The sequence below is a fragment of the Heterostelium album genome (genome assembly GCF_000004825.1).
Source record: "Heterostelium album PN500 unplaced genomic scaffold PPL_contig20, whole genome shotgun sequence".
In the NCBI taxonomy this organism is placed as follows: domain Eukaryota; phylum Evosea; class Eumycetozoa; order Acytosteliales; family Acytosteliaceae; genus Heterostelium; species Heterostelium album.
In genome coordinates this window covers 276,351-293,827 of record NW_008805097.1, presented here as the reverse complement: position 1 = coordinate 293,827, position 17,477 = coordinate 276,351, and the positions used below count along the sequence as shown (strand labels likewise).

At 32.0% G+C, this 17,477-nt stretch overlaps 10 protein-coding genes across 10 annotated transcripts; 4 read left to right on the top strand and 6 right to left on the bottom strand.

Moving 5' to 3' along the window:
• Positions 1-576: 576 nt before the first annotated feature.
• Positions 577-2,234, top strand: PPL_11071 (ankyrin repeat domain-containing protein; the record flags this gene model as incomplete). Its single annotated transcript, XM_020581830.1, has 2 exons — positions 577-2,122; positions 2,221-2,234. 2 exons carry the CDS (start codon positions 577-579, stop codon positions 2,232-2,234), a joined length of 1,560 nt encoding a protein of 519 aa, XP_020427700.1.
• Positions 2,235-2,886: 652 nt separating this feature from the next.
• Positions 2,887-3,616, bottom strand: PPL_11070 (ADP-ribosylation factor family protein; the record flags this gene model as incomplete). The annotated part of the gene is made up of 3 exons (XM_020581829.1): positions 2,887-2,894; positions 3,069-3,498; positions 3,533-3,616. 3 exons carry the CDS (start codon positions 3,614-3,616, stop codon positions 2,887-2,889), a joined length of 522 nt encoding a protein of 173 aa, XP_020427699.1.
• A 481-nt stretch (positions 3,617-4,097) lies between these two features.
• PPL_11069 (uncharacterized protein) lies at positions 4,098-4,878 on the top strand (the record flags this gene model as incomplete). Its single annotated transcript, XM_020581828.1, has 2 exons — positions 4,098-4,143; positions 4,226-4,878. 2 exons carry the CDS (start codon positions 4,098-4,100, stop codon positions 4,876-4,878), a joined length of 699 nt encoding a protein of 232 aa, XP_020427698.1.
• A 388-nt stretch (positions 4,879-5,266) lies between these two features.
• Positions 5,267-6,491, top strand: PPL_11068 (ankyrin repeat domain-containing protein; the record flags this gene model as incomplete). The annotated part of the gene is made up of 2 exons (XM_020581827.1): positions 5,267-5,429; positions 5,707-6,491. 2 exons carry the CDS (start codon positions 5,267-5,269, stop codon positions 6,489-6,491), a joined length of 948 nt encoding a protein of 315 aa, XP_020427697.1.
• Positions 6,492-7,002: 511 nt separating this feature from the next.
• PPL_11067 (uncharacterized protein) lies at positions 7,003-8,283 on the top strand (the record flags this gene model as incomplete). The annotated part of the gene is made up of 1 exon (XM_020581826.1): positions 7,003-8,283. The coding sequence occupies one exon, from the start codon at positions 7,003-7,005 to the stop codon at positions 8,281-8,283; it is 1,281 nt and encodes a 426-aa protein (XP_020427696.1).
• Positions 8,284-8,371: 88 nt separating this feature from the next.
• On the bottom strand, positions 8,372-9,523 carry PPL_11066 (uncharacterized protein; the record flags this gene model as incomplete). The annotated part of the gene is made up of 5 exons (XM_020581825.1): positions 8,372-8,517; positions 8,592-8,889; positions 8,978-9,106; positions 9,301-9,396; positions 9,497-9,523. 5 exons carry the CDS (start codon positions 9,521-9,523, stop codon positions 8,372-8,374), a joined length of 696 nt encoding a protein of 231 aa, XP_020427695.1.
• A 199-nt stretch (positions 9,524-9,722) lies between these two features.
• PPL_11065 (uncharacterized protein) lies at positions 9,723-10,403 on the bottom strand (the record flags this gene model as incomplete). Its single annotated transcript, XM_020581824.1, has 2 exons — positions 9,723-10,165; positions 10,367-10,403. The coding sequence occupies 2 exons, from the start codon at positions 10,401-10,403 to the stop codon at positions 9,723-9,725; spliced, it is 480 nt and encodes a 159-aa protein (XP_020427694.1).
• A 486-nt stretch (positions 10,404-10,889) lies between these two features.
• spt5 (transcription initiation factor Spt5) lies at positions 10,890-13,271 on the bottom strand (the record flags this gene model as incomplete). Its single annotated transcript, XM_020581823.1, has 4 exons — positions 10,890-11,355; positions 11,536-12,360; positions 12,447-12,700; positions 12,774-13,271. The coding sequence occupies 4 exons, from the start codon at positions 13,269-13,271 to the stop codon at positions 10,890-10,892; spliced, it is 2,043 nt and encodes a 680-aa protein (XP_020427693.1).
• Positions 13,272-13,422: 151 nt separating this feature from the next.
• On the bottom strand, positions 13,423-14,165 carry PPL_11063 (uncharacterized protein; the record flags this gene model as incomplete). The annotated part of the gene is made up of 2 exons (XM_020581822.1): positions 13,423-13,432; positions 13,882-14,165. The coding sequence occupies 2 exons, from the start codon at positions 14,163-14,165 to the stop codon at positions 13,423-13,425; spliced, it is 294 nt and encodes a 97-aa protein (XP_020427692.1).
• Positions 14,166-15,316: 1,151 nt separating this feature from the next.
• Positions 15,317-15,871, bottom strand: PPL_11062 (tetratricopeptide repeat protein; the record flags this gene model as incomplete). Its single annotated transcript, XM_020581821.1, has 1 exon — positions 15,317-15,871. The coding sequence occupies one exon, from the start codon at positions 15,869-15,871 to the stop codon at positions 15,317-15,319; it is 555 nt and encodes a 184-aa protein (XP_020427691.1).
• Between the last annotated feature and the right edge of the window lie 1,606 nt (positions 15,872-17,477).

Sequence of the window (17,477 nt, the reverse complement as noted above, 5' to 3'; positions counted from 1 at the left end):
GGCTTGTGAGAATCAGGTAAATCTGTAATTAGAAGATGTATAGAATCTAAAAAGCTAGAAGGTTCATTACCAAACATAGTGTATGCATTTGAAATAGATTTGTATGGTCCATTCTTGAAACCTTTTTTGAAACGATATTGAGCAAAAGGATCACCAACCGATCATTACAACCTACCAACGATTAAAGAGCAACTCTGTATATTAACAAACACAAAAGACTTGACTAGAAACCCAATATTGTTTTTTCTAAATAAACTAGACTTACCCAATGCTATGACCGAATCATATATAGTAGAACAACTGAACCTCAAACGATTTACACATTTCGAATGGTTCGTCCAACCTTCTATCGCTATAGAAAACACAGGTATTGACCAAGGTCTAGATTGGTTGAATCATACCATCATTGAGATTTAAAAAGATATTGATTTCAAATTTTAAATTAGATGTAAATAAAATAAGAAAGAAAATAGAATTTTGCTTTTTACCAAAAAATATCTGATTTTTTGATGATTAACCAAAGAAACTTTTTATATATTTATAATATTGTTATTTTTTGATTATGATTATAAGTAAATGGAAAAGATATTATTTTTAAATATATTTAATAATATAATATTAAGAAATAAGATATTCAAGTTAATCAGGTGGATTCATAAGGATGTTAAGGGTTATGTACATTTTCATAAATGGAGTGATGTTTTAGGTAGACCTTCATTGATGATCGGTAATAATTATTTTCAGTTATTTAAAGATCACTTTGAAATGGATGAAATGAAGAAGAAAAACAATTCTAAATGGTATCAGAGTATATTTATACCTAAACATAAAGTAAAAGCATCGTTGGCATCGGATAAATATTTTTTTGCATCATATATTGAATTATCATTAAAAGTTGGTAACTTTGAAATGTTTAAGTATTTGTTTGAAAAGACAAGTATGGATGTGAAGCATAACAATACTATTATGCAGACGGCCGTAGAGTATGGTAGAATAGACGAGGTCAAATATCTTAGTAACATTGTTGATGACTATACTATCGATTATAACAATGTTATGTGCTACTCAGCCGATGCTTCGAATATGGAGTTATTTGCATGGGTACTGGAAAAGTATGAAGCTCAAGACAAGAGAGATGAAGTAAAAAATGAAGTGCTAGCTTTTCATAACACACTGTGGAGGTCACTGGTTAGAGTTTCTCAATTGGGTAGAATCGATATGTTGCAACTATTGATGGAAAGAGGTCACTTTTTCTTGACTGACAAATGGATCATCAAGTTTATTGTTACCGGTGCATTAAAAGGTGGTCAGATAGATTTACTAAAATGGTTAATCAGTGAAAAGATTGATTTACATCCTATTGATATCCCGAATGAAGAATCACAGTATATTAATCTTGCATGCGCCCATGGTGATTTGGAAATATTGAAACTACTGGAAAGTCAGAACATTAGATTGGGTAACACCGACGCAATGGATGCTGCTGCAGCAGGAGGTCACCTGGATATTTTGCGTTATCTTCACGACAATAGAAGTGAAATGAGCTGTACTGTCAAAGCTATGGATCAAGCTGCGGGAAACGGTCACTTAGATGTTGTGATTTGGCTCCATGAAAATCGTAGTGAAGGTTGCTCGACAAACGCTATGGATAGTTGTAAATCTCTTAATGTTTTAAAATGGTTGCATGAAAATAGAAGTGAAGGTTGTACAACTCGGTGTATGGACAATGCTTCTCGTTCAAAAATAGAGATTGTTAAATGGCTTCATGAAAATAGAACTGAAGGTTGTTCAAAGATGGCAATCTACAATGCAATTCTCAATAATAATTTCGAAATTGTACAATTTTTGCACGAAAATAAATCAGCGAAATGCACATCAACAGACTTTCAACTATTCATTTCTTGGGACCGTATTAAGGAATCATTGGAACTCATCAGATATATTTATCACAATAAAATTACAGAATGTGATCCAAAGTTCATCTTCCAACACGTAATATCAAAGGAAAAGGATGATGGATTCCTAATATATTTACTCGACAACAGAACCGATCTATTCCCTAATCATGATATAAGAATAAGTAAATTTATTAAATTCAGTCAAGGTTATTTTAATACTTCATGTAAAATTTTAAAACAATATCAAAAAAAAAAAAGAAACAATAAAAAAAATGTTTGATTTATTTTAATATTATATTGTTCAAAATTAATTTTTTAACAGATTGTCTATTTTAAAAATAAAACAATGTTATATTATAATCTTTGTATGGTAAGTCAGAAGAAAATGATAAATTAAGATTTGAGTAGGTTTGATATAGGTATTCTAGGGAAAGACAAGTTAGTTTGTTGTTGTGCTCGTATTGTTGCCTCCAATATCTATTTTGAATTCAAAGAGATGATTACATTGATAGAAGAGATCTACAGTATCATTACGAACTGATGGAAGTTTGATTCTCTTGATATTGGTGTTGTGTCAATCCTTCATCTTCATTGTACTCTCTACTATTATTTATTATTCTAACGTATTGCAAATTCCAATGATTTTCAAGTAGATGTAGATGTTTGGATGGTTCAATAGTATTTCAGTTATATTCAGCCAGAATTCATTTTTAGAAATACTCCCCAGAGACAATAAATCTATTCTAACAGGATATCTAGAACATTTGGGAACTCCTTTTGTCCAATGAGATATGTTAGTGCAATCAAAATTAGTAAAAACAGTTCTAATCAAGTTGAACCATGCATGAGAAACTAAACCCAATGAAAGTCTGTATTTCAACTTCAAAGTCTTTTCATTCCAAAGATAAACCATAATTGTTTCTGAATCAAAACATTTAATCTACAATAAACAATTTCCATATATTATCTATTATTTCAACTAATAAATTTAATAATCTTTAAAAAAAAAATTTTTAAGGTTTTGTGAAATATTAATTTCAAGAAATAATTGAAAAATTAAACTTAACAATAATATAAAAAGATATGTACAAAGAATCTAATTTTATTTAAGATATAATATTATTTAGTTCTTTAAATTATTAGATAACCATTCTAAACCTTCAAAAATACCAGCGCCTGTTATAGCGGTGGTTGGTTGAACATACCACTTTCTATCTTTTATATCGTTTAGGTTCAATGTTTCTATTAGTTGTTCAGGGTTCATAGCATTTGGTTTATCTTGTTTGTTAAGTAGAATCAATAGACTGACTCCCATCAATGATTCTTCACTGATTAAACTTGAAATAGCTTCTTGTACATCATTGATTCGCTCATGATCGGTTGCATCCAGAACGAAAACAACAGCACTGGTATTATAGAAATAGTGTCTCCATAAGTCACAAACCTTTTTTTGTCCACCAATATCCCAAGATGTAAAACTTAGATTCTTATACTCAACTGTTTCAACACAAGTCGTAAAAAGTATATTAACTTCTCCAAGGATTTCTATATTAAATACTATAGTAGTCTTTGTTTTGAAATAAAATAATATTAATAAATACTTTTAATTATAAAATTACTAGATAGATATATACCTTTCCTGCACCGTCTAAACCTAACATGAGGATATTATGCTTTGGCTGGTATAGTTCAACAATTTTAGTATATAATAATCCCATTTATGTATTTGTTTAAAAGACATAAAAATACGAAAATGAATATAAATAGTAAATATACAACATATTTAATTTATTGTATCTCTGATGATCATATTTGTTTGGCTTTCTCCAAACAAAAACACGTTGAAAAAAAGGTGGTTTTTTTCTCATTTTTTTATTTTTTCAAACATCAGTGCAGACAAAATATCTTCTTTTGTTAGAGTTTTTAATTCCTAAAAATTGATTATTAAAGTTTTTTTTTATAATTTCTCTGTCATTCAAAATAAAGCTTCATATACTGATTTATATAAATATCTTCTTTTGTCAGAGTTTTTAGTTCCCTAAAAATTGATTATTTAAGTTTAAAAAATTGTTTCACAAAGTTCTGTTGCATGCCTTTTGATTCAATCCAACTTAAATTTATAAGATAGAAAAAAGGTAGAAAGACTTAATATAAATATGGATTTGTGTGAAAACAAAAGATATAGTTTAGTAGAAATAAATGGATAAGAATTTATTTTTAAAATTGTTTAATAATATTTTCAAAAGTAAAGAATCTAGATATGTTTAAGTGGGTGCTTGTCAGGTCTAACAAAAAAGATTTAGGATTTGAAGATACTAAGAAAGTAGTAAAGAATATTGCTAAAACAGGTCAATTAGATGCAATCCAATTACTGATTGAAAGCGGCTTTATGAAACTTGACAATGGAGATATGGTTCACAATATTATTTTGAAAGCAACTAAACATGGTCATATTGATATTCTACACTTTTTGATATCTAAAAATGTAAAAATCTCAAGATTTCATGTAGAATATATAGATTTTGCTTCATCAGGAGGATTCTTGGATATTGTTCAGCTATTACACGAGAATGGAAATCGATGTTCAAAGAATGCAATGGATGGCGCAGCTGCAGGAGGTCACCTGATGCTTTTACGTTGGCTTCATGAAAATCGCACCGAAGGATGTTCTGATCAGGCAATGGATTTAGCCGCAAATAGTAACCATTTCGATTTTATTAAGTGGATTCATGAGAATAGAAGCGAAGGATGTGGAAAAACAGTAATGGATATGGCAGCATTCCACGGGAATATCGATAATGTGAATTGGCTCTATCAAAATCGTACAGAAGGCTTTAGTCATATGGCCTTGATATATGCTTCTGCCAACGTTCATTTCGATATCTTTTTATGGTTGCAAGATAAACTACCAGAAGGAACATCAGACCACCAAGCAATCAAGGATGCCTATGAGTGGTATGAAAATATTTACTTATATTAGGTTAACAATCCGATTCGAGTAGATCTTTTATCATGCAGGTATTCAGTCAAAGGGGATATCTTGATTCCCTTTAAACTTATTTTATTTCAAGAAAGTTCAAATCATAACATATTATTATAATTTGTCTAAAAAATATAAATAAAATGAATAAATAAATAAAATTTTTATTTATGTTAGTTTGGCACAAAGAATCTTCAACCACTTCTTTTTTTTTTTGAAAGAGACTACTTTTTTAATTATTACATAAAGAAATGAATAAATTATTATATTTAAAATTGTTTAATAATGTATTTTTAAGAAAAGAAATATTTAATAATGTTAAATCTATACATGTATATTTAAAACTAGAAGGTTTCAATTGGAGTAAGGTTTTGATCTACCTTTTCTTATGGTTGGTAACAACTATATCGATTTATTAAGAAATCATTATGAAAATCGAAAAGAGATCAACAAAGATAAAGATAAAATAGAATGGGCTGGTAATATTACTGGTGGTGGTTGGAAGACATTAGAATCAAAGAAACAAAAAACAGAGTTAGTCGAACTATTAGGTATTGCTCTGTCATGTGACTATTTCGATATCTTTAAATATCTATTTGATATCAGTTGTTTAGTCGGCTCTGAATGTACAGATCTATGTATTCAATCAATAGTACCATTGAATAGATTCGAATGTTTAAAGTATATAGAGCAGTCAAAGATATCAGTTGCATCTAAAATCGAGTATAATAAACTGTTGGTTGTAGCAGCAAAAGTTAAGAATCTAGAGATGTTTACGTGGTTGCTCGACAGGTCGAATATCAACAACAATATTTTTACAAATGAAAGAAACTATGAAAGTAATCAAGAGTACCGCTAAAACAGGTCAATTAGATGCAATCAAACTACTCGTAGAAAGAGACTTTATTAAACTTGACAATGAAGAGATGGTTCACAATATTATTTTGAAAGCAACTAAACATGGTTATATTGATATGCTTCACTACTTGGTCTCTGAAAATGTTGAAATACCAAGAGATGTAATAAAATATATAGATTTTGCTTCATCAGGAGGATTCTTGGATATTGTTCAGTTATTACACGAGAATGGAAATCGCTGTTCAACGAAAGCTATGGATGGTGCAGCTGCAGGAGGTCACCTGCCGACTTTACGTTGGCTTCATGAAAATCGTACAGAAGGTTGTTCGAGTCAAGCAATGAATTTGGCGTCATTGGGTAACTATTTCGATGTAATCAAGTGGATCCATAAGAATAGAAGTGAAAGATGCGGAAAAATTGCAATGGATATGTCGGCATACAATGGTCATATGGAGACTCTCTTGTGGTTCCATCAAAATCGTACAGAAGGCTGCTCTAAGATGGCTATGGACCTAGCGGTTTACAACAATCACTTTGATATCGTAAAATGGCTACATAATAATCGAACTGAAGGATGTACAACCGATGCACTTGATAATGCTGCAATGATTAGCTTGGAAATGGTTATTTGGCTGTACCAAAACAGGACTGAAGGGTTCAGTGAAAAATTCATTGAAAATGCCACAGCCAATAATAAAGATGATATCATAGAGTGGTATGAAAATCTTCAAAATAAACAACCGACTAATTCTTAACTTAATAGCATATGCAATAGTTAGAGTTATCTCCACCAATTCCAAAACCAACATACGATATTTTCAAATCGAAAAGAAAAAACATAATATAGTTTAGTTTAATAACAACTTAATTAATATAAATAAAACCAATTGTTTAAATTATATATCTCGATTAACTATTTCAATTGATAAACTATGAATTTGTGTTCACTTTCTTTATTAGTTGCTATTTTGACTAAAAACAATTTGTTTCACATAATTGTGTTGATAATTCCGAAAAAAAGAAATTTTTTAGAATAAGCAACTGACTTGTTTTAAATTTGATCAAATATTAATTTGAAAATACATATACAAATAAATATGAAATAAAAAGATATTTAATAGTATTTTTAATAATAAAATTTTAAGAGATTTGATATTTAAACAAGTTAAATATATTCATTCAGATGTTTTCAAAAAGAATGTTACCTATAATTGGAATGATATTCAGACTCAACCACATTTGATGGTAGGAAACCACTATATACCAATGGTAAAGGCTTATCTGAAGAAACAGAGTAAGAAGAAATGGTATAACCATTTCATTGGTAGGAATGTAAGAGAACAAAATGTTAGAAACAATCCTTTGACATCGTTGGCAGCAGAAGCATCAATTAAAATCGATAATCTCGAACTCTTTAAGTTTTTCATTGAAGAGATCCAAGTACACATACATCATCGTTACACTTATATGTGTCTTGCTATATCGTTGGGTAGATTTGCATTTGTAAAGTATATCGATGAACAAACCGAAAACAAATCGATATTGGAATATCCGAATGTACTTTATAGTAACCCTATTGGTTTGAACCTTGAAATGATAGAGTGGCTAGCAAACTTTAATTACTTGGCAGAGCATGGTGCAGACTATATCTATGTGAAAACAGTCAAGTGCGCTGCGCTAGAAGGCAGATTGGATTTCATTGAATCGGTTGTGAGGAAAGGTCATCTTCAACTCGTACCTGAAACATTAGAAGCGATTACAAGCAATGCAGCGAAAGGTGGTCATATTCAAATAGTACAATGGTTATTGGCGATGGGAAACGTTCAAATTCCTGTAAATATACCTTATATCGACTCAGCTGCAATCTCCGGCCACCTTGAAACGGTCAAATTCTTACACTCGAATGGCATAGGAACCTGCACCACCGCTGCCATGGATGAATGTACACGAAATGGTCATTTCCAAGTTTTGAAATGGCTCCATGGGAATAGAAGTGAAGGTTGTACTACTCGTTGTATGGACAATGCAGCATATTCCAACAACTTAGACATCGTTAAATGGCTACATTTCAATAGGAGTGAAGGATGCACAACCTCTGCTATTGACTGTGGAGCCGCCAAAGATTTGGAGCTTATTAAATGGTTACTTGAGAATAGAAGTGAAGGTTTCACAGAAAGCGCAATTTACAATGCAGCCCATTCCAACAAGCTGGAAAACGTTAAATACCTACATTCGAAAGGTGGAAATTGCTATCCAAAGACAATTTTTACCCTGTTCAAAAATGCACATTCACATTTAGATGTCATCCAGTATCTCTTTGATCACCGAATGTTCGAACCATACACCACATTGGAAAGCGAATTTGACTTTCAATTCAAAATAGAGATCATCAGAAACGTAAAAGACAATCCATTTCTCAGATTCCTTGCTGAGAATGAAACCATTTTGTTCAGCACTTCAAACATTGACAATCATATAGAGTATGCAGACCAGATAAACTGCTTTAACTCAGAAAGTCTTTTGAAAGAAGTAAAATTAAAAAGTTAGATAATAAACAAATAAACTGCATTGTTGTATAAATAAGATATTTAAATCCATCAAAATAAAATTGTTTAATTAAATTTTTATCTATCTACTATCTATCGAATAAATAAATGATACCTTGGGTACCAAGAAATATAACTGGATTCCAAGAAATTAGATATCTGGTAGAATCCAATAGAACACCCCATATTAAAGAATTCTTTTCCCATGGATTATCACAAAATGATTTAATATCAACTAAATTATTATCAATGATTTTGATTTGTTAATAAATTGTTATAAATAGATATATAGGTTATAATAATAATTACCTTTTTCATTACAATTTGGACAAACGTTATTCTTTCCAACTAAAGCCCATCCTCTTATACAATATAAATGGAAACTATGTTCACATGCCAATTTACAACTCTTTTTGCTAAACAGTAAATTCATAACACCATCTAGAATGTGTGGTTTATTGTTTTCTTTGTTTTCGATAGCTATACTCTCTCCATAGGATGCTGTAGACTCCATTGAGAAATTATGTTTACTATTATCTAAACTTCCTGTACAAATTGCACAATAATTATTTGATAACTTTGTTGTTGGTAATCTAGATCCACCAATCTAAATGAATTGAATAATACGAAATTGAATAAATATAAATAAGAAAAACAAGTTCAACTTGATCTTTTACAATTAATAAAATACTTACACCTAATAAATTTGCAATACGAATAGAACAAATCTCTGCGAAATCTCTACCGAGTACACCATAATATAATCCACAGACAATGAATGAATCAAAGTTTGACGTCAGTATAGGGATTTCGATGGCGTATGCCTTTAGGAAGAATCCGATGATTCCCAGCCACGCGACGTAGTACGATACTATATAGATTACAAAGAACCACATGTACACTAGTTTCGGTGTGTCTCTATCGAGTGGTTGTGTCGTTGACATTCTATAGAGTTTGTAGACCAACAGAGTAAACAGACACCACAGCACAATATTGATATAGTATTGCCTGTAGATACACCAGATGATACGGAACAACCAGACCATCGCCAACGAGTACGACAAGAACGATTGTGGAGATCGACTCTTCCAAATGATAATACCAATCTGTGAACCTATAGTTGTCAACATAATGGCGAAAAACAACACCATATGCAGCTGGTCGTGTCCCTCATGACCCGCTGCTAGACCCTCAAGCACATTTGAAGAATCTACATCATGATGTGTTTGATGATCATCCATAACTATCTAACTTTATATATTCTATCTATCTATCTATCTATATATTATACAGATAAATCTTAATATTAGATATATTGCAATTTGTGGTTGGGTGGTGTGTGAATCAAAATAATCTAAAAAAAAAAATCGTTGCATCGATTGGAAATCATCGATGACTCATTAAATATTATATAAATTTTTTTTTATTTAATTTAATTAATTAATGTAATTGATTAGCAAATTTAGTTGGTTTATGTTTAAAACCTAGAATATTGATTTCTTTTTCCAGCTTTCCGTATGGTGGATCCAGTGTTGTTGTATAGTTAAAATTTGATAGTCTAAAGCTTTGTCCGTTGACCAGAGAGTTAACTTTACTTAGCATGTCAATGAAAACGGTGGCCATTGAATCACGTGCAATCGTTTGAGTATACTCTTTACCGGAGAGAACCATTCTGCCACCAATGACATAGGGACCAACGATCGATTTAATCTCTTTCTCTTTGCTCTCTAGGTACAACTCTAACATATGATTGTATAGTTCATATTTTTGTGCTCGTTTGCCCTGATCATCTTCTGCCCATATCTTTATAGCATCTGCTTCTTTTAGGTGACCTACAATCCTATCTACCAAAGGTACCAATGTTGCATCACAACATCTAAATACTAAAAATAAAACTATGAAATTAATAAAAATTTGTTGATAACAATTCATTATTGGTTGTTTATTAAAACAATAAAATATATCTAATATACATTTATTTATAACAATAAGATGTAGATGAAATAACAATCTACATAAGAATATTTAGTAAAAGATAGATTTTGTGTATTTTTGTTTCAAGTTCACAAGTGATAAAAACAAACACACGAAATATTCAATTTTGTTCACACTATTTTTCATTGTGTAAAATAAATAGAAGAGAATAAAAAAAGATATTAATTTATTTATGTAAATTGGAAAATAAACTTGTTGATTTCTTTTATATTAAAATAAAAAAAGAAGTAGATTTTTGATCAATTATTATTTTAAATTTTGAAACAAATAGATTTTTCATTTTTGGTTTATTTATATTCAAGATATTTATTTATTTAATTTAATTTATAAATTATATAGAAAAATCATTTTAAGAATTGAATCAATTCTATTGACTTAGATGAAGAACCTAAGTTGCAACCATTCCTACGAAATGTTTCCGATCAAATTAAAAAAAAAACAACTAAAGTCATGAATCTTAATAAAGTTTTGAAAACTAAAGTTTGACAAATCTAAAAGACTGCATCTATCTATTCTTTGAAATAATTAATTGTTATTTTTTGAGAAATAATATACATTCGAATACATTTAAATTCAATTAATTTCTAATAAAAAATATTTGATATTTTTAATTTATTGGACAACGGATTTTCCAAGATGACCCATTTTGAAAACTTTGAAATCTGAATTAGAATCCATTTTAACGATACCCGATATAGTGCTACCCGGTGAAATTACAAAGAGTGTACCAGTGCTACCAATGTATTGACCTTTGATGACGACGACACGTTCTTTCTTGGCTGGCTGAACAAGCTCCAATATCTCTTGAGATACGTTCTTGACGAATTTGCCGTCGGCCAGCTCGACAGTGACAATACCGTCTTTGCACTCCTTGACGACTGCAGTCTGTCCGCTGTGCTCGGTGCCCGGCTTGAATGTGACTTCAATCTCGGTTCCCTTCCATGGGGTGCCTTCGAGGTCGTCGTCTTGCTCGTCGATCGACGGTGTCGATGGTGTGGCCGGAGTCTGTGGTGCATACGGTGTGAATGGCGAGGGTGGCACGTTGTCGTTGCCCGTCGGGGTCGGCTGTTCGTACGAACTGATATATGATGGTGTTGGTGTGTCGAAAGATGGTGTCGGTAGGTTGATGGGTGTGTAGTTTTCATTGCGGTGTGAGTAGTCGTTCGAGGGTGTAAAGGGTGAGGAATAACTAAAGTTGGTGCCCGGTGTCGTTCCGTAGTAGTCGGCTGGAGTCGAATTCTGGTTGTCGTCGTCGTACATCGATGAACCACGATGTGGAGTTTGCGATCCCCAAGGATCGGACGATTGGTTTCGGGCGGGTGTGTTTATTCTCATCGGTGTCATTGCCGGATTCTCCTCGCGCATTGGCGTGCGACTCGCCAAGTAGATCTGCGAGGAGCTGTCCCAGTCGTTCGATTGAGTCTGTTGGTGTAGACGCTCGCCTGGCAGCAATATATTGTTTCTTTGTACATTGATACGTCTGGAGTTGGTTTGGAGTTCGACTTGTACCATGGTGTCGGTGCACTCACGCACGATACCAACATAACCCTTCCAGGAACCAGTCTTTATAGTTACAGTCTTGTGGAGTGGACTGTCGTCACGACCCCGACCTCTGCCACCTCCACGTCCTCCACCACCGCCGCCACCTCCGCTATTATTATTGTTATATCCACCACGACCGCCACCACGATCTCCATAGCTTCCACGTTGTCCACCACCACCACTGTTAGACGGTGACTGGAACGATGGCATTGTCTTATTCTTGGAGCCACCGAGTAACGAACAATAGTTGGCACGAACCACAAAGATACCACCATTCTCAAAAACATCCTTGCTCTTTAGGAACAAAAAGTTTCTGGAAATATGTAAAATGACACCCTGTTTGCCACGATACTGACCATCGATCACCTCGACCACATCATTGGCATTGAGAGTGTTGTGATGAGTATCCAAAGTGGTAATGGATTTCGTTCTTCTCTTATTTCCAACCTCTTGTAATTTAACTGTTGTTACATTTGAATTCTCATCTAAAATCTTGAATGAATCTCTTTCTACTTTAACAATAATTCCTACTTTTTGTGGACTTTTCAAAATTAAAAAAATAAAGATAATAATAAATGAATTAATATAACATATCTTTTGAAATCAATATAAACAATAAAGACATACGTAATTTGTACAAGATCATGTAATTCATAATTTCCAAGTTCTAACTTTCCAGTTGCAATCTCTGTACATTCTTGAAGATCCTGTGGTCTAACCTTGATTTCAGTGATTGTCAAATCTGACAACAACACAGCAGCAATATCTTCGACACGCAAAACCAAACCAGTTTCACCTTCATATCTACCTGAAATAACCTTTACATGATCACCAATCTTAAAGTATTTCTGTAACTCTGATGGATGGAAAATTAAAATTTCCTGAAAATAATAATAATGAAAATGTTAATTAATATATTGATTTAGTTTAACTAACTATAGTAAAACTACTTACTGAAAGAGAATCATGTAATGGTAATACAGCAACTGATTTATCATCGACGGAATCAACTATACCCATAAGATTCTTTAGATCACCTTCGATTACTTTGACGGTATCACCTTTACTGAAATTAATGGGACGAGCTGCCACTTTGGGAATGATTTGTGCGTCGAGAATGCTGTTCATGGTGGATGGCTGTTCGCTGTCATCGCCATATCCGTCGTTTTCAACTTCAGGACGGTTCTGGAATTTCTGTAGCTCCTCGAGCGATGGAACGACACCGTCCGTAATCAAACTACGCACTCTCATCACCTTGAGAAGGAATCCATTGTAATATTTCTCGCCACCCATCAAATAGGAGGAATCCTGCTTCTTTGCTATATCGTAGCCTTTCGCTGAGAGGTCGTTGTAATTGAAAAACACTTGTGGTGGACGAATCTTCTTACGCTTCTTCTCGTCGGGCGCTCCAGAGTTGCCGCTGGCGCCAGCGGAAGCAGTCGGACCGGCCATGTCGATACGCGGAATCAGCTTGACGGTGCAACGACCGGTGTCGCCCTTGTAGTCGGTGACCTGTCCAATGTCATCCTTGTACTTGCCAAGCTTGCAACGCACCCATGTTCCATTAGGCAAATTGGTGGACTTGCGATTGGTCGAGAGAATCTCAATCATGTCTTTGAGCGGGATGAGCATCATGCCGGAATGAATAATCGAGGGCATTCCTCGGATCGCCTGTTTGACGTGCATTTCACGTGCCGCCTCGATATAGACGTGTCCCGGCAGATGATTGGGTGCGAGCACCGACTTTATCAAGATTCGTTCGGCTACGGGACCGGACTCGTTGTTCAGGAACTTCTGGAGCATCGACGCCACAAACGACTTCTCCTCGCCGACCTTGCACTTGAGACGCCAGTAACTCTGGGGAGGCAATCCCTCCTCAGCGTAGCTGTCGTCGTCGTAGACGTCCTCGGTCTCACGACGCTCATAGTCCATGGCGATCTCCTCCAAGTCACGCTCGATCTGGTCGTCCGACTTGGCGATGGAACCACGATAGGTGCTCATCGACGACCGCTCTTTCATCTGTTTTCTCGCTTCCTCTGCCTCTTCATATTCATCGCCATACTCCTCGTCTTCGTATTCGTCTTCATCGCCTTCCTCCGCTTCACCTTCGAAAAGCGACTCCATTCCACTCTTTCGTTTGTCCTTCTTTTTGCTGCTTCTCGATCCTCTGCCTTTGCTGCTGCTGCTACTGGAAGAACTTGTCTTTCCTTTCTTCTTTGGACGTTCCTCTTCTTCCTCCTCCTCCTCGTCTTCGTCGTCATCTTCATAGTCATCGTCTCCCTCCTCATCTAATTGATCATCGTATTCATCATCTAAATGATCGTCATGTTCATCTCCACTCGACATCTCTAACTAAACTAATCTTCAAGGATTGAAAAATTTTCCTTTAAACTACCAAAAAAAGTTTATTAATCTCTACTTTTTCAAATATTTTTCTTTTCTTTGAATTCAAATCTAATTAGATCTCTATATTTCCAATCTAACTATATCTATATTACTAATGTTTAAATATATATTTATATAAATAATTTATTTTTGAATCAATAAAATCCAAATTTTAAACTTTTTTTTTCAAAAATGTGTAAAAATAAAAAATAAAAAAAAACTAAAACTAAAAAACAAGATAATAATGATAAAGACTCTTTTGAAAGTAATAACAAACAACCTATTATTTCTATAGCTATTCTAACTAACTAAATCTAACTTTCTAATTATCTATATCTATCTGTTTATGTTATGTTTTGAATGAAATGAAATGAAATATGAAAAAGCAAACCTTAACTTTTATTTCTTTTTCAATAATATGATCATCATAACAAAAATTTTTAAAAAAACAAAATTCAAAAATAAAATTTTTTAAATATTTAAATATTTTTTTTGCCAAAACGCAAAAAACTTTGGGTGAATCAAAGTAACGGTTACTATTCCATTTATTCTCCTAACTAACTTATGATATGATATTTATTTGTTTTTTTTATTTTATTTTTTTTCTTGATTTTTATTTATTTATTTTAATAATAATAATTTTATATATCTATAAATGATGTTTGTTTTGTATTGTATTGTTTATTTATATATTTATAATCTATGATTAGTTTTTTTATATTCTTTGTGTGCAGCATGCCCTTGTTGAACTTCAACTTTTATTTGTTATTTATGTGTTTTTCTTTTAGACATTATTTTTATGAATGTATTCTTATTTTTACAACTCTCTCTACTTGTATGTTATATTAAATGATTATTATTGATATTCTTTTTATATTTATATGTTTATAAGGTTGATAAGACAACATTAATTAAATGACTTTTGATATCCTTAATACTTTTAATACTAAACTAGTTTTGTATTTGATTTTTATATTATATATATATATATATATTTAACTTTTTATTTATATATTTGATCGAAATTATATTTATATTTCGTTTATATTTTATTTATATTATTTTACATTTATTTTACGTTAGTTTTTATATTTTTAATATTATTATTATTATTATTGTTGTAACTTTTTAATTGCATCTTGAAGTGATTGATATTCTTGGTTGGTTGATTTATCTTGGTTGGCATGTTTGTAGATGTTCTGACACTCTAATAGGGTGTTAAGTGCCGGTTGTTTCTGGTTGAGTTGTAGTTGTATTACAGAGATGTCGCCGAGCAATCCTATCAATTTGATCGATTGTGCCGAGTGCAACTTCTTCCAGAGCGACAGTGAGTGTTGATAGTGCTCGAGTGATCGCTCCAACTTCTCGCTCTCGAACGAGTAGCAATAGCCAAGACCGAGTGCTGTCACTGCCATCTCTTCGGTGTCGGCCGACTTGACCGCTTCGTCGTTGGCCTTGGTCAGTTTCTCCTCGGCGGTCTTTCCACCGTCCTTAGTGAACGATTGCATTCCACTGATGAACAGCAACATCGATTTCGATGGTCTCGGTGTATTTCCATGATCGTCTTGATTGATAGTCGATAGACTCTCCAACAATCTTATGGGTGGTGCCAAAATTGACTTTTTTCTAATTGGTGCTGCTGCTGTTGAACTTGATGGACTTGACATTATTGTTATTCTATTATTCTTTCTTTAACTTATATGTATATATTGATTGTTACTATTACTACTAAATGAAAATGGATATTACTAAATTTTTAAATTAAATCTAGATGGAAATTTTAGACAAGGGAAAAATGAAAAAAATTAATTTTTTGTTTTTTTAAAAAAAAGTGATTATTCGATCGATCTGATGGTATGGTGTTTGCTGATTTCTGAAGGAATAATGATAATATTTAACTGTTATAGGTTTATCAATTATTCTTACAATGATGTTAATTTTTATGAAAATTAAAGAATTTAAATCATTAAACTTATTATGAAGCTCACACTTTAAAAAAAAAAAAAAACACACTACAAACATTGACCTCATTTAATTTAAATTTAATTTATTTTAATTTATTTCTATTTTTTATTGTTTTTTTGAAAATTCACCCTATTTTTTTCAACGATCTCAAGAAAAAACAAATTGGTCTAATATTGGATGCAGCCGTGATTTGTGATTGAACAAAAAAAGTTTGTAAAAAAAAAAAAAAAGTGGAGGACCTAATAAAAGTGACATTCGTTTTACTTTTTAGGAATCGCGATTTCAAATCAAGAAAGGTTTATCTTTGTATGTCTTATTAATAATTTTTAGATAGATCAAACCAAACTGTGTTGTCTGATCTGGTATGTTTGATTGACGAACAGAACAGCGAGATGATTGGTTGCATTTATGCACCTTTTTGTTTTTTTTTTTTTTTAAAAAAAGTTTTTTTTTTTTTTATAAAACAAAATTGATCAACTGATTTTTAAGAAGAAATTTTATTAAAAACTTAAATAGCTTGATAGTGTACAAATAAATAATAAATTAATCTGCATATAATAACTATGAAAAACAAAGATTAAATAACAACGATAAATTAATTTAGTTTTGTAATATTACAATAATTGTATCAATAATAAAATAAACATAAACTACTATTAATTAAAGTGAATATAGTTTTCATAAAAAAGACAAGACAGATAGATTTTAGTTTAGTTTTTAGAGAAAAAGTAAGCATAGAGTTATTTGTAATTATAGATAATAATAGTTGACCTTGCAGACGAAAATTCAATTTGTGTGTTTTTTTGTTTTTTGTTGCATTTGACCAATTTTAATGGGCGACGACAAGCAATGCAAGTTTTAGTGCATCAGATGTAACCAACAACATCAACACCATGCATGCATGATTCATGGCATCAACAAATACATTATATTTCTTAGAACATGTGAGACACAACAACAATACTATATAGATATTAACGATAATGATTTATTTCAATATCATATGAAAAACAATGAGTCTCATTGTAGCATAATAATTATTCAATGTTATTAGTTATATTCTATTCCACATTAATTCAATGTCATTTCATTTTGTGAAATAAACGAATTCAAAACAGATCAAATCAAACCAAATCTCAATTATATCATTAATTGTATAGTATAGTTTTGCTATGATGCATCAGATATCTTCATTTGACACACATATTCACACACAATCACGAAAATTAAGAATATATAAAAAATTATTTATAAATCTTTCATTTATTTGATTGTTTTATATTATTTCCATTTTTTTTTTTATGTTAT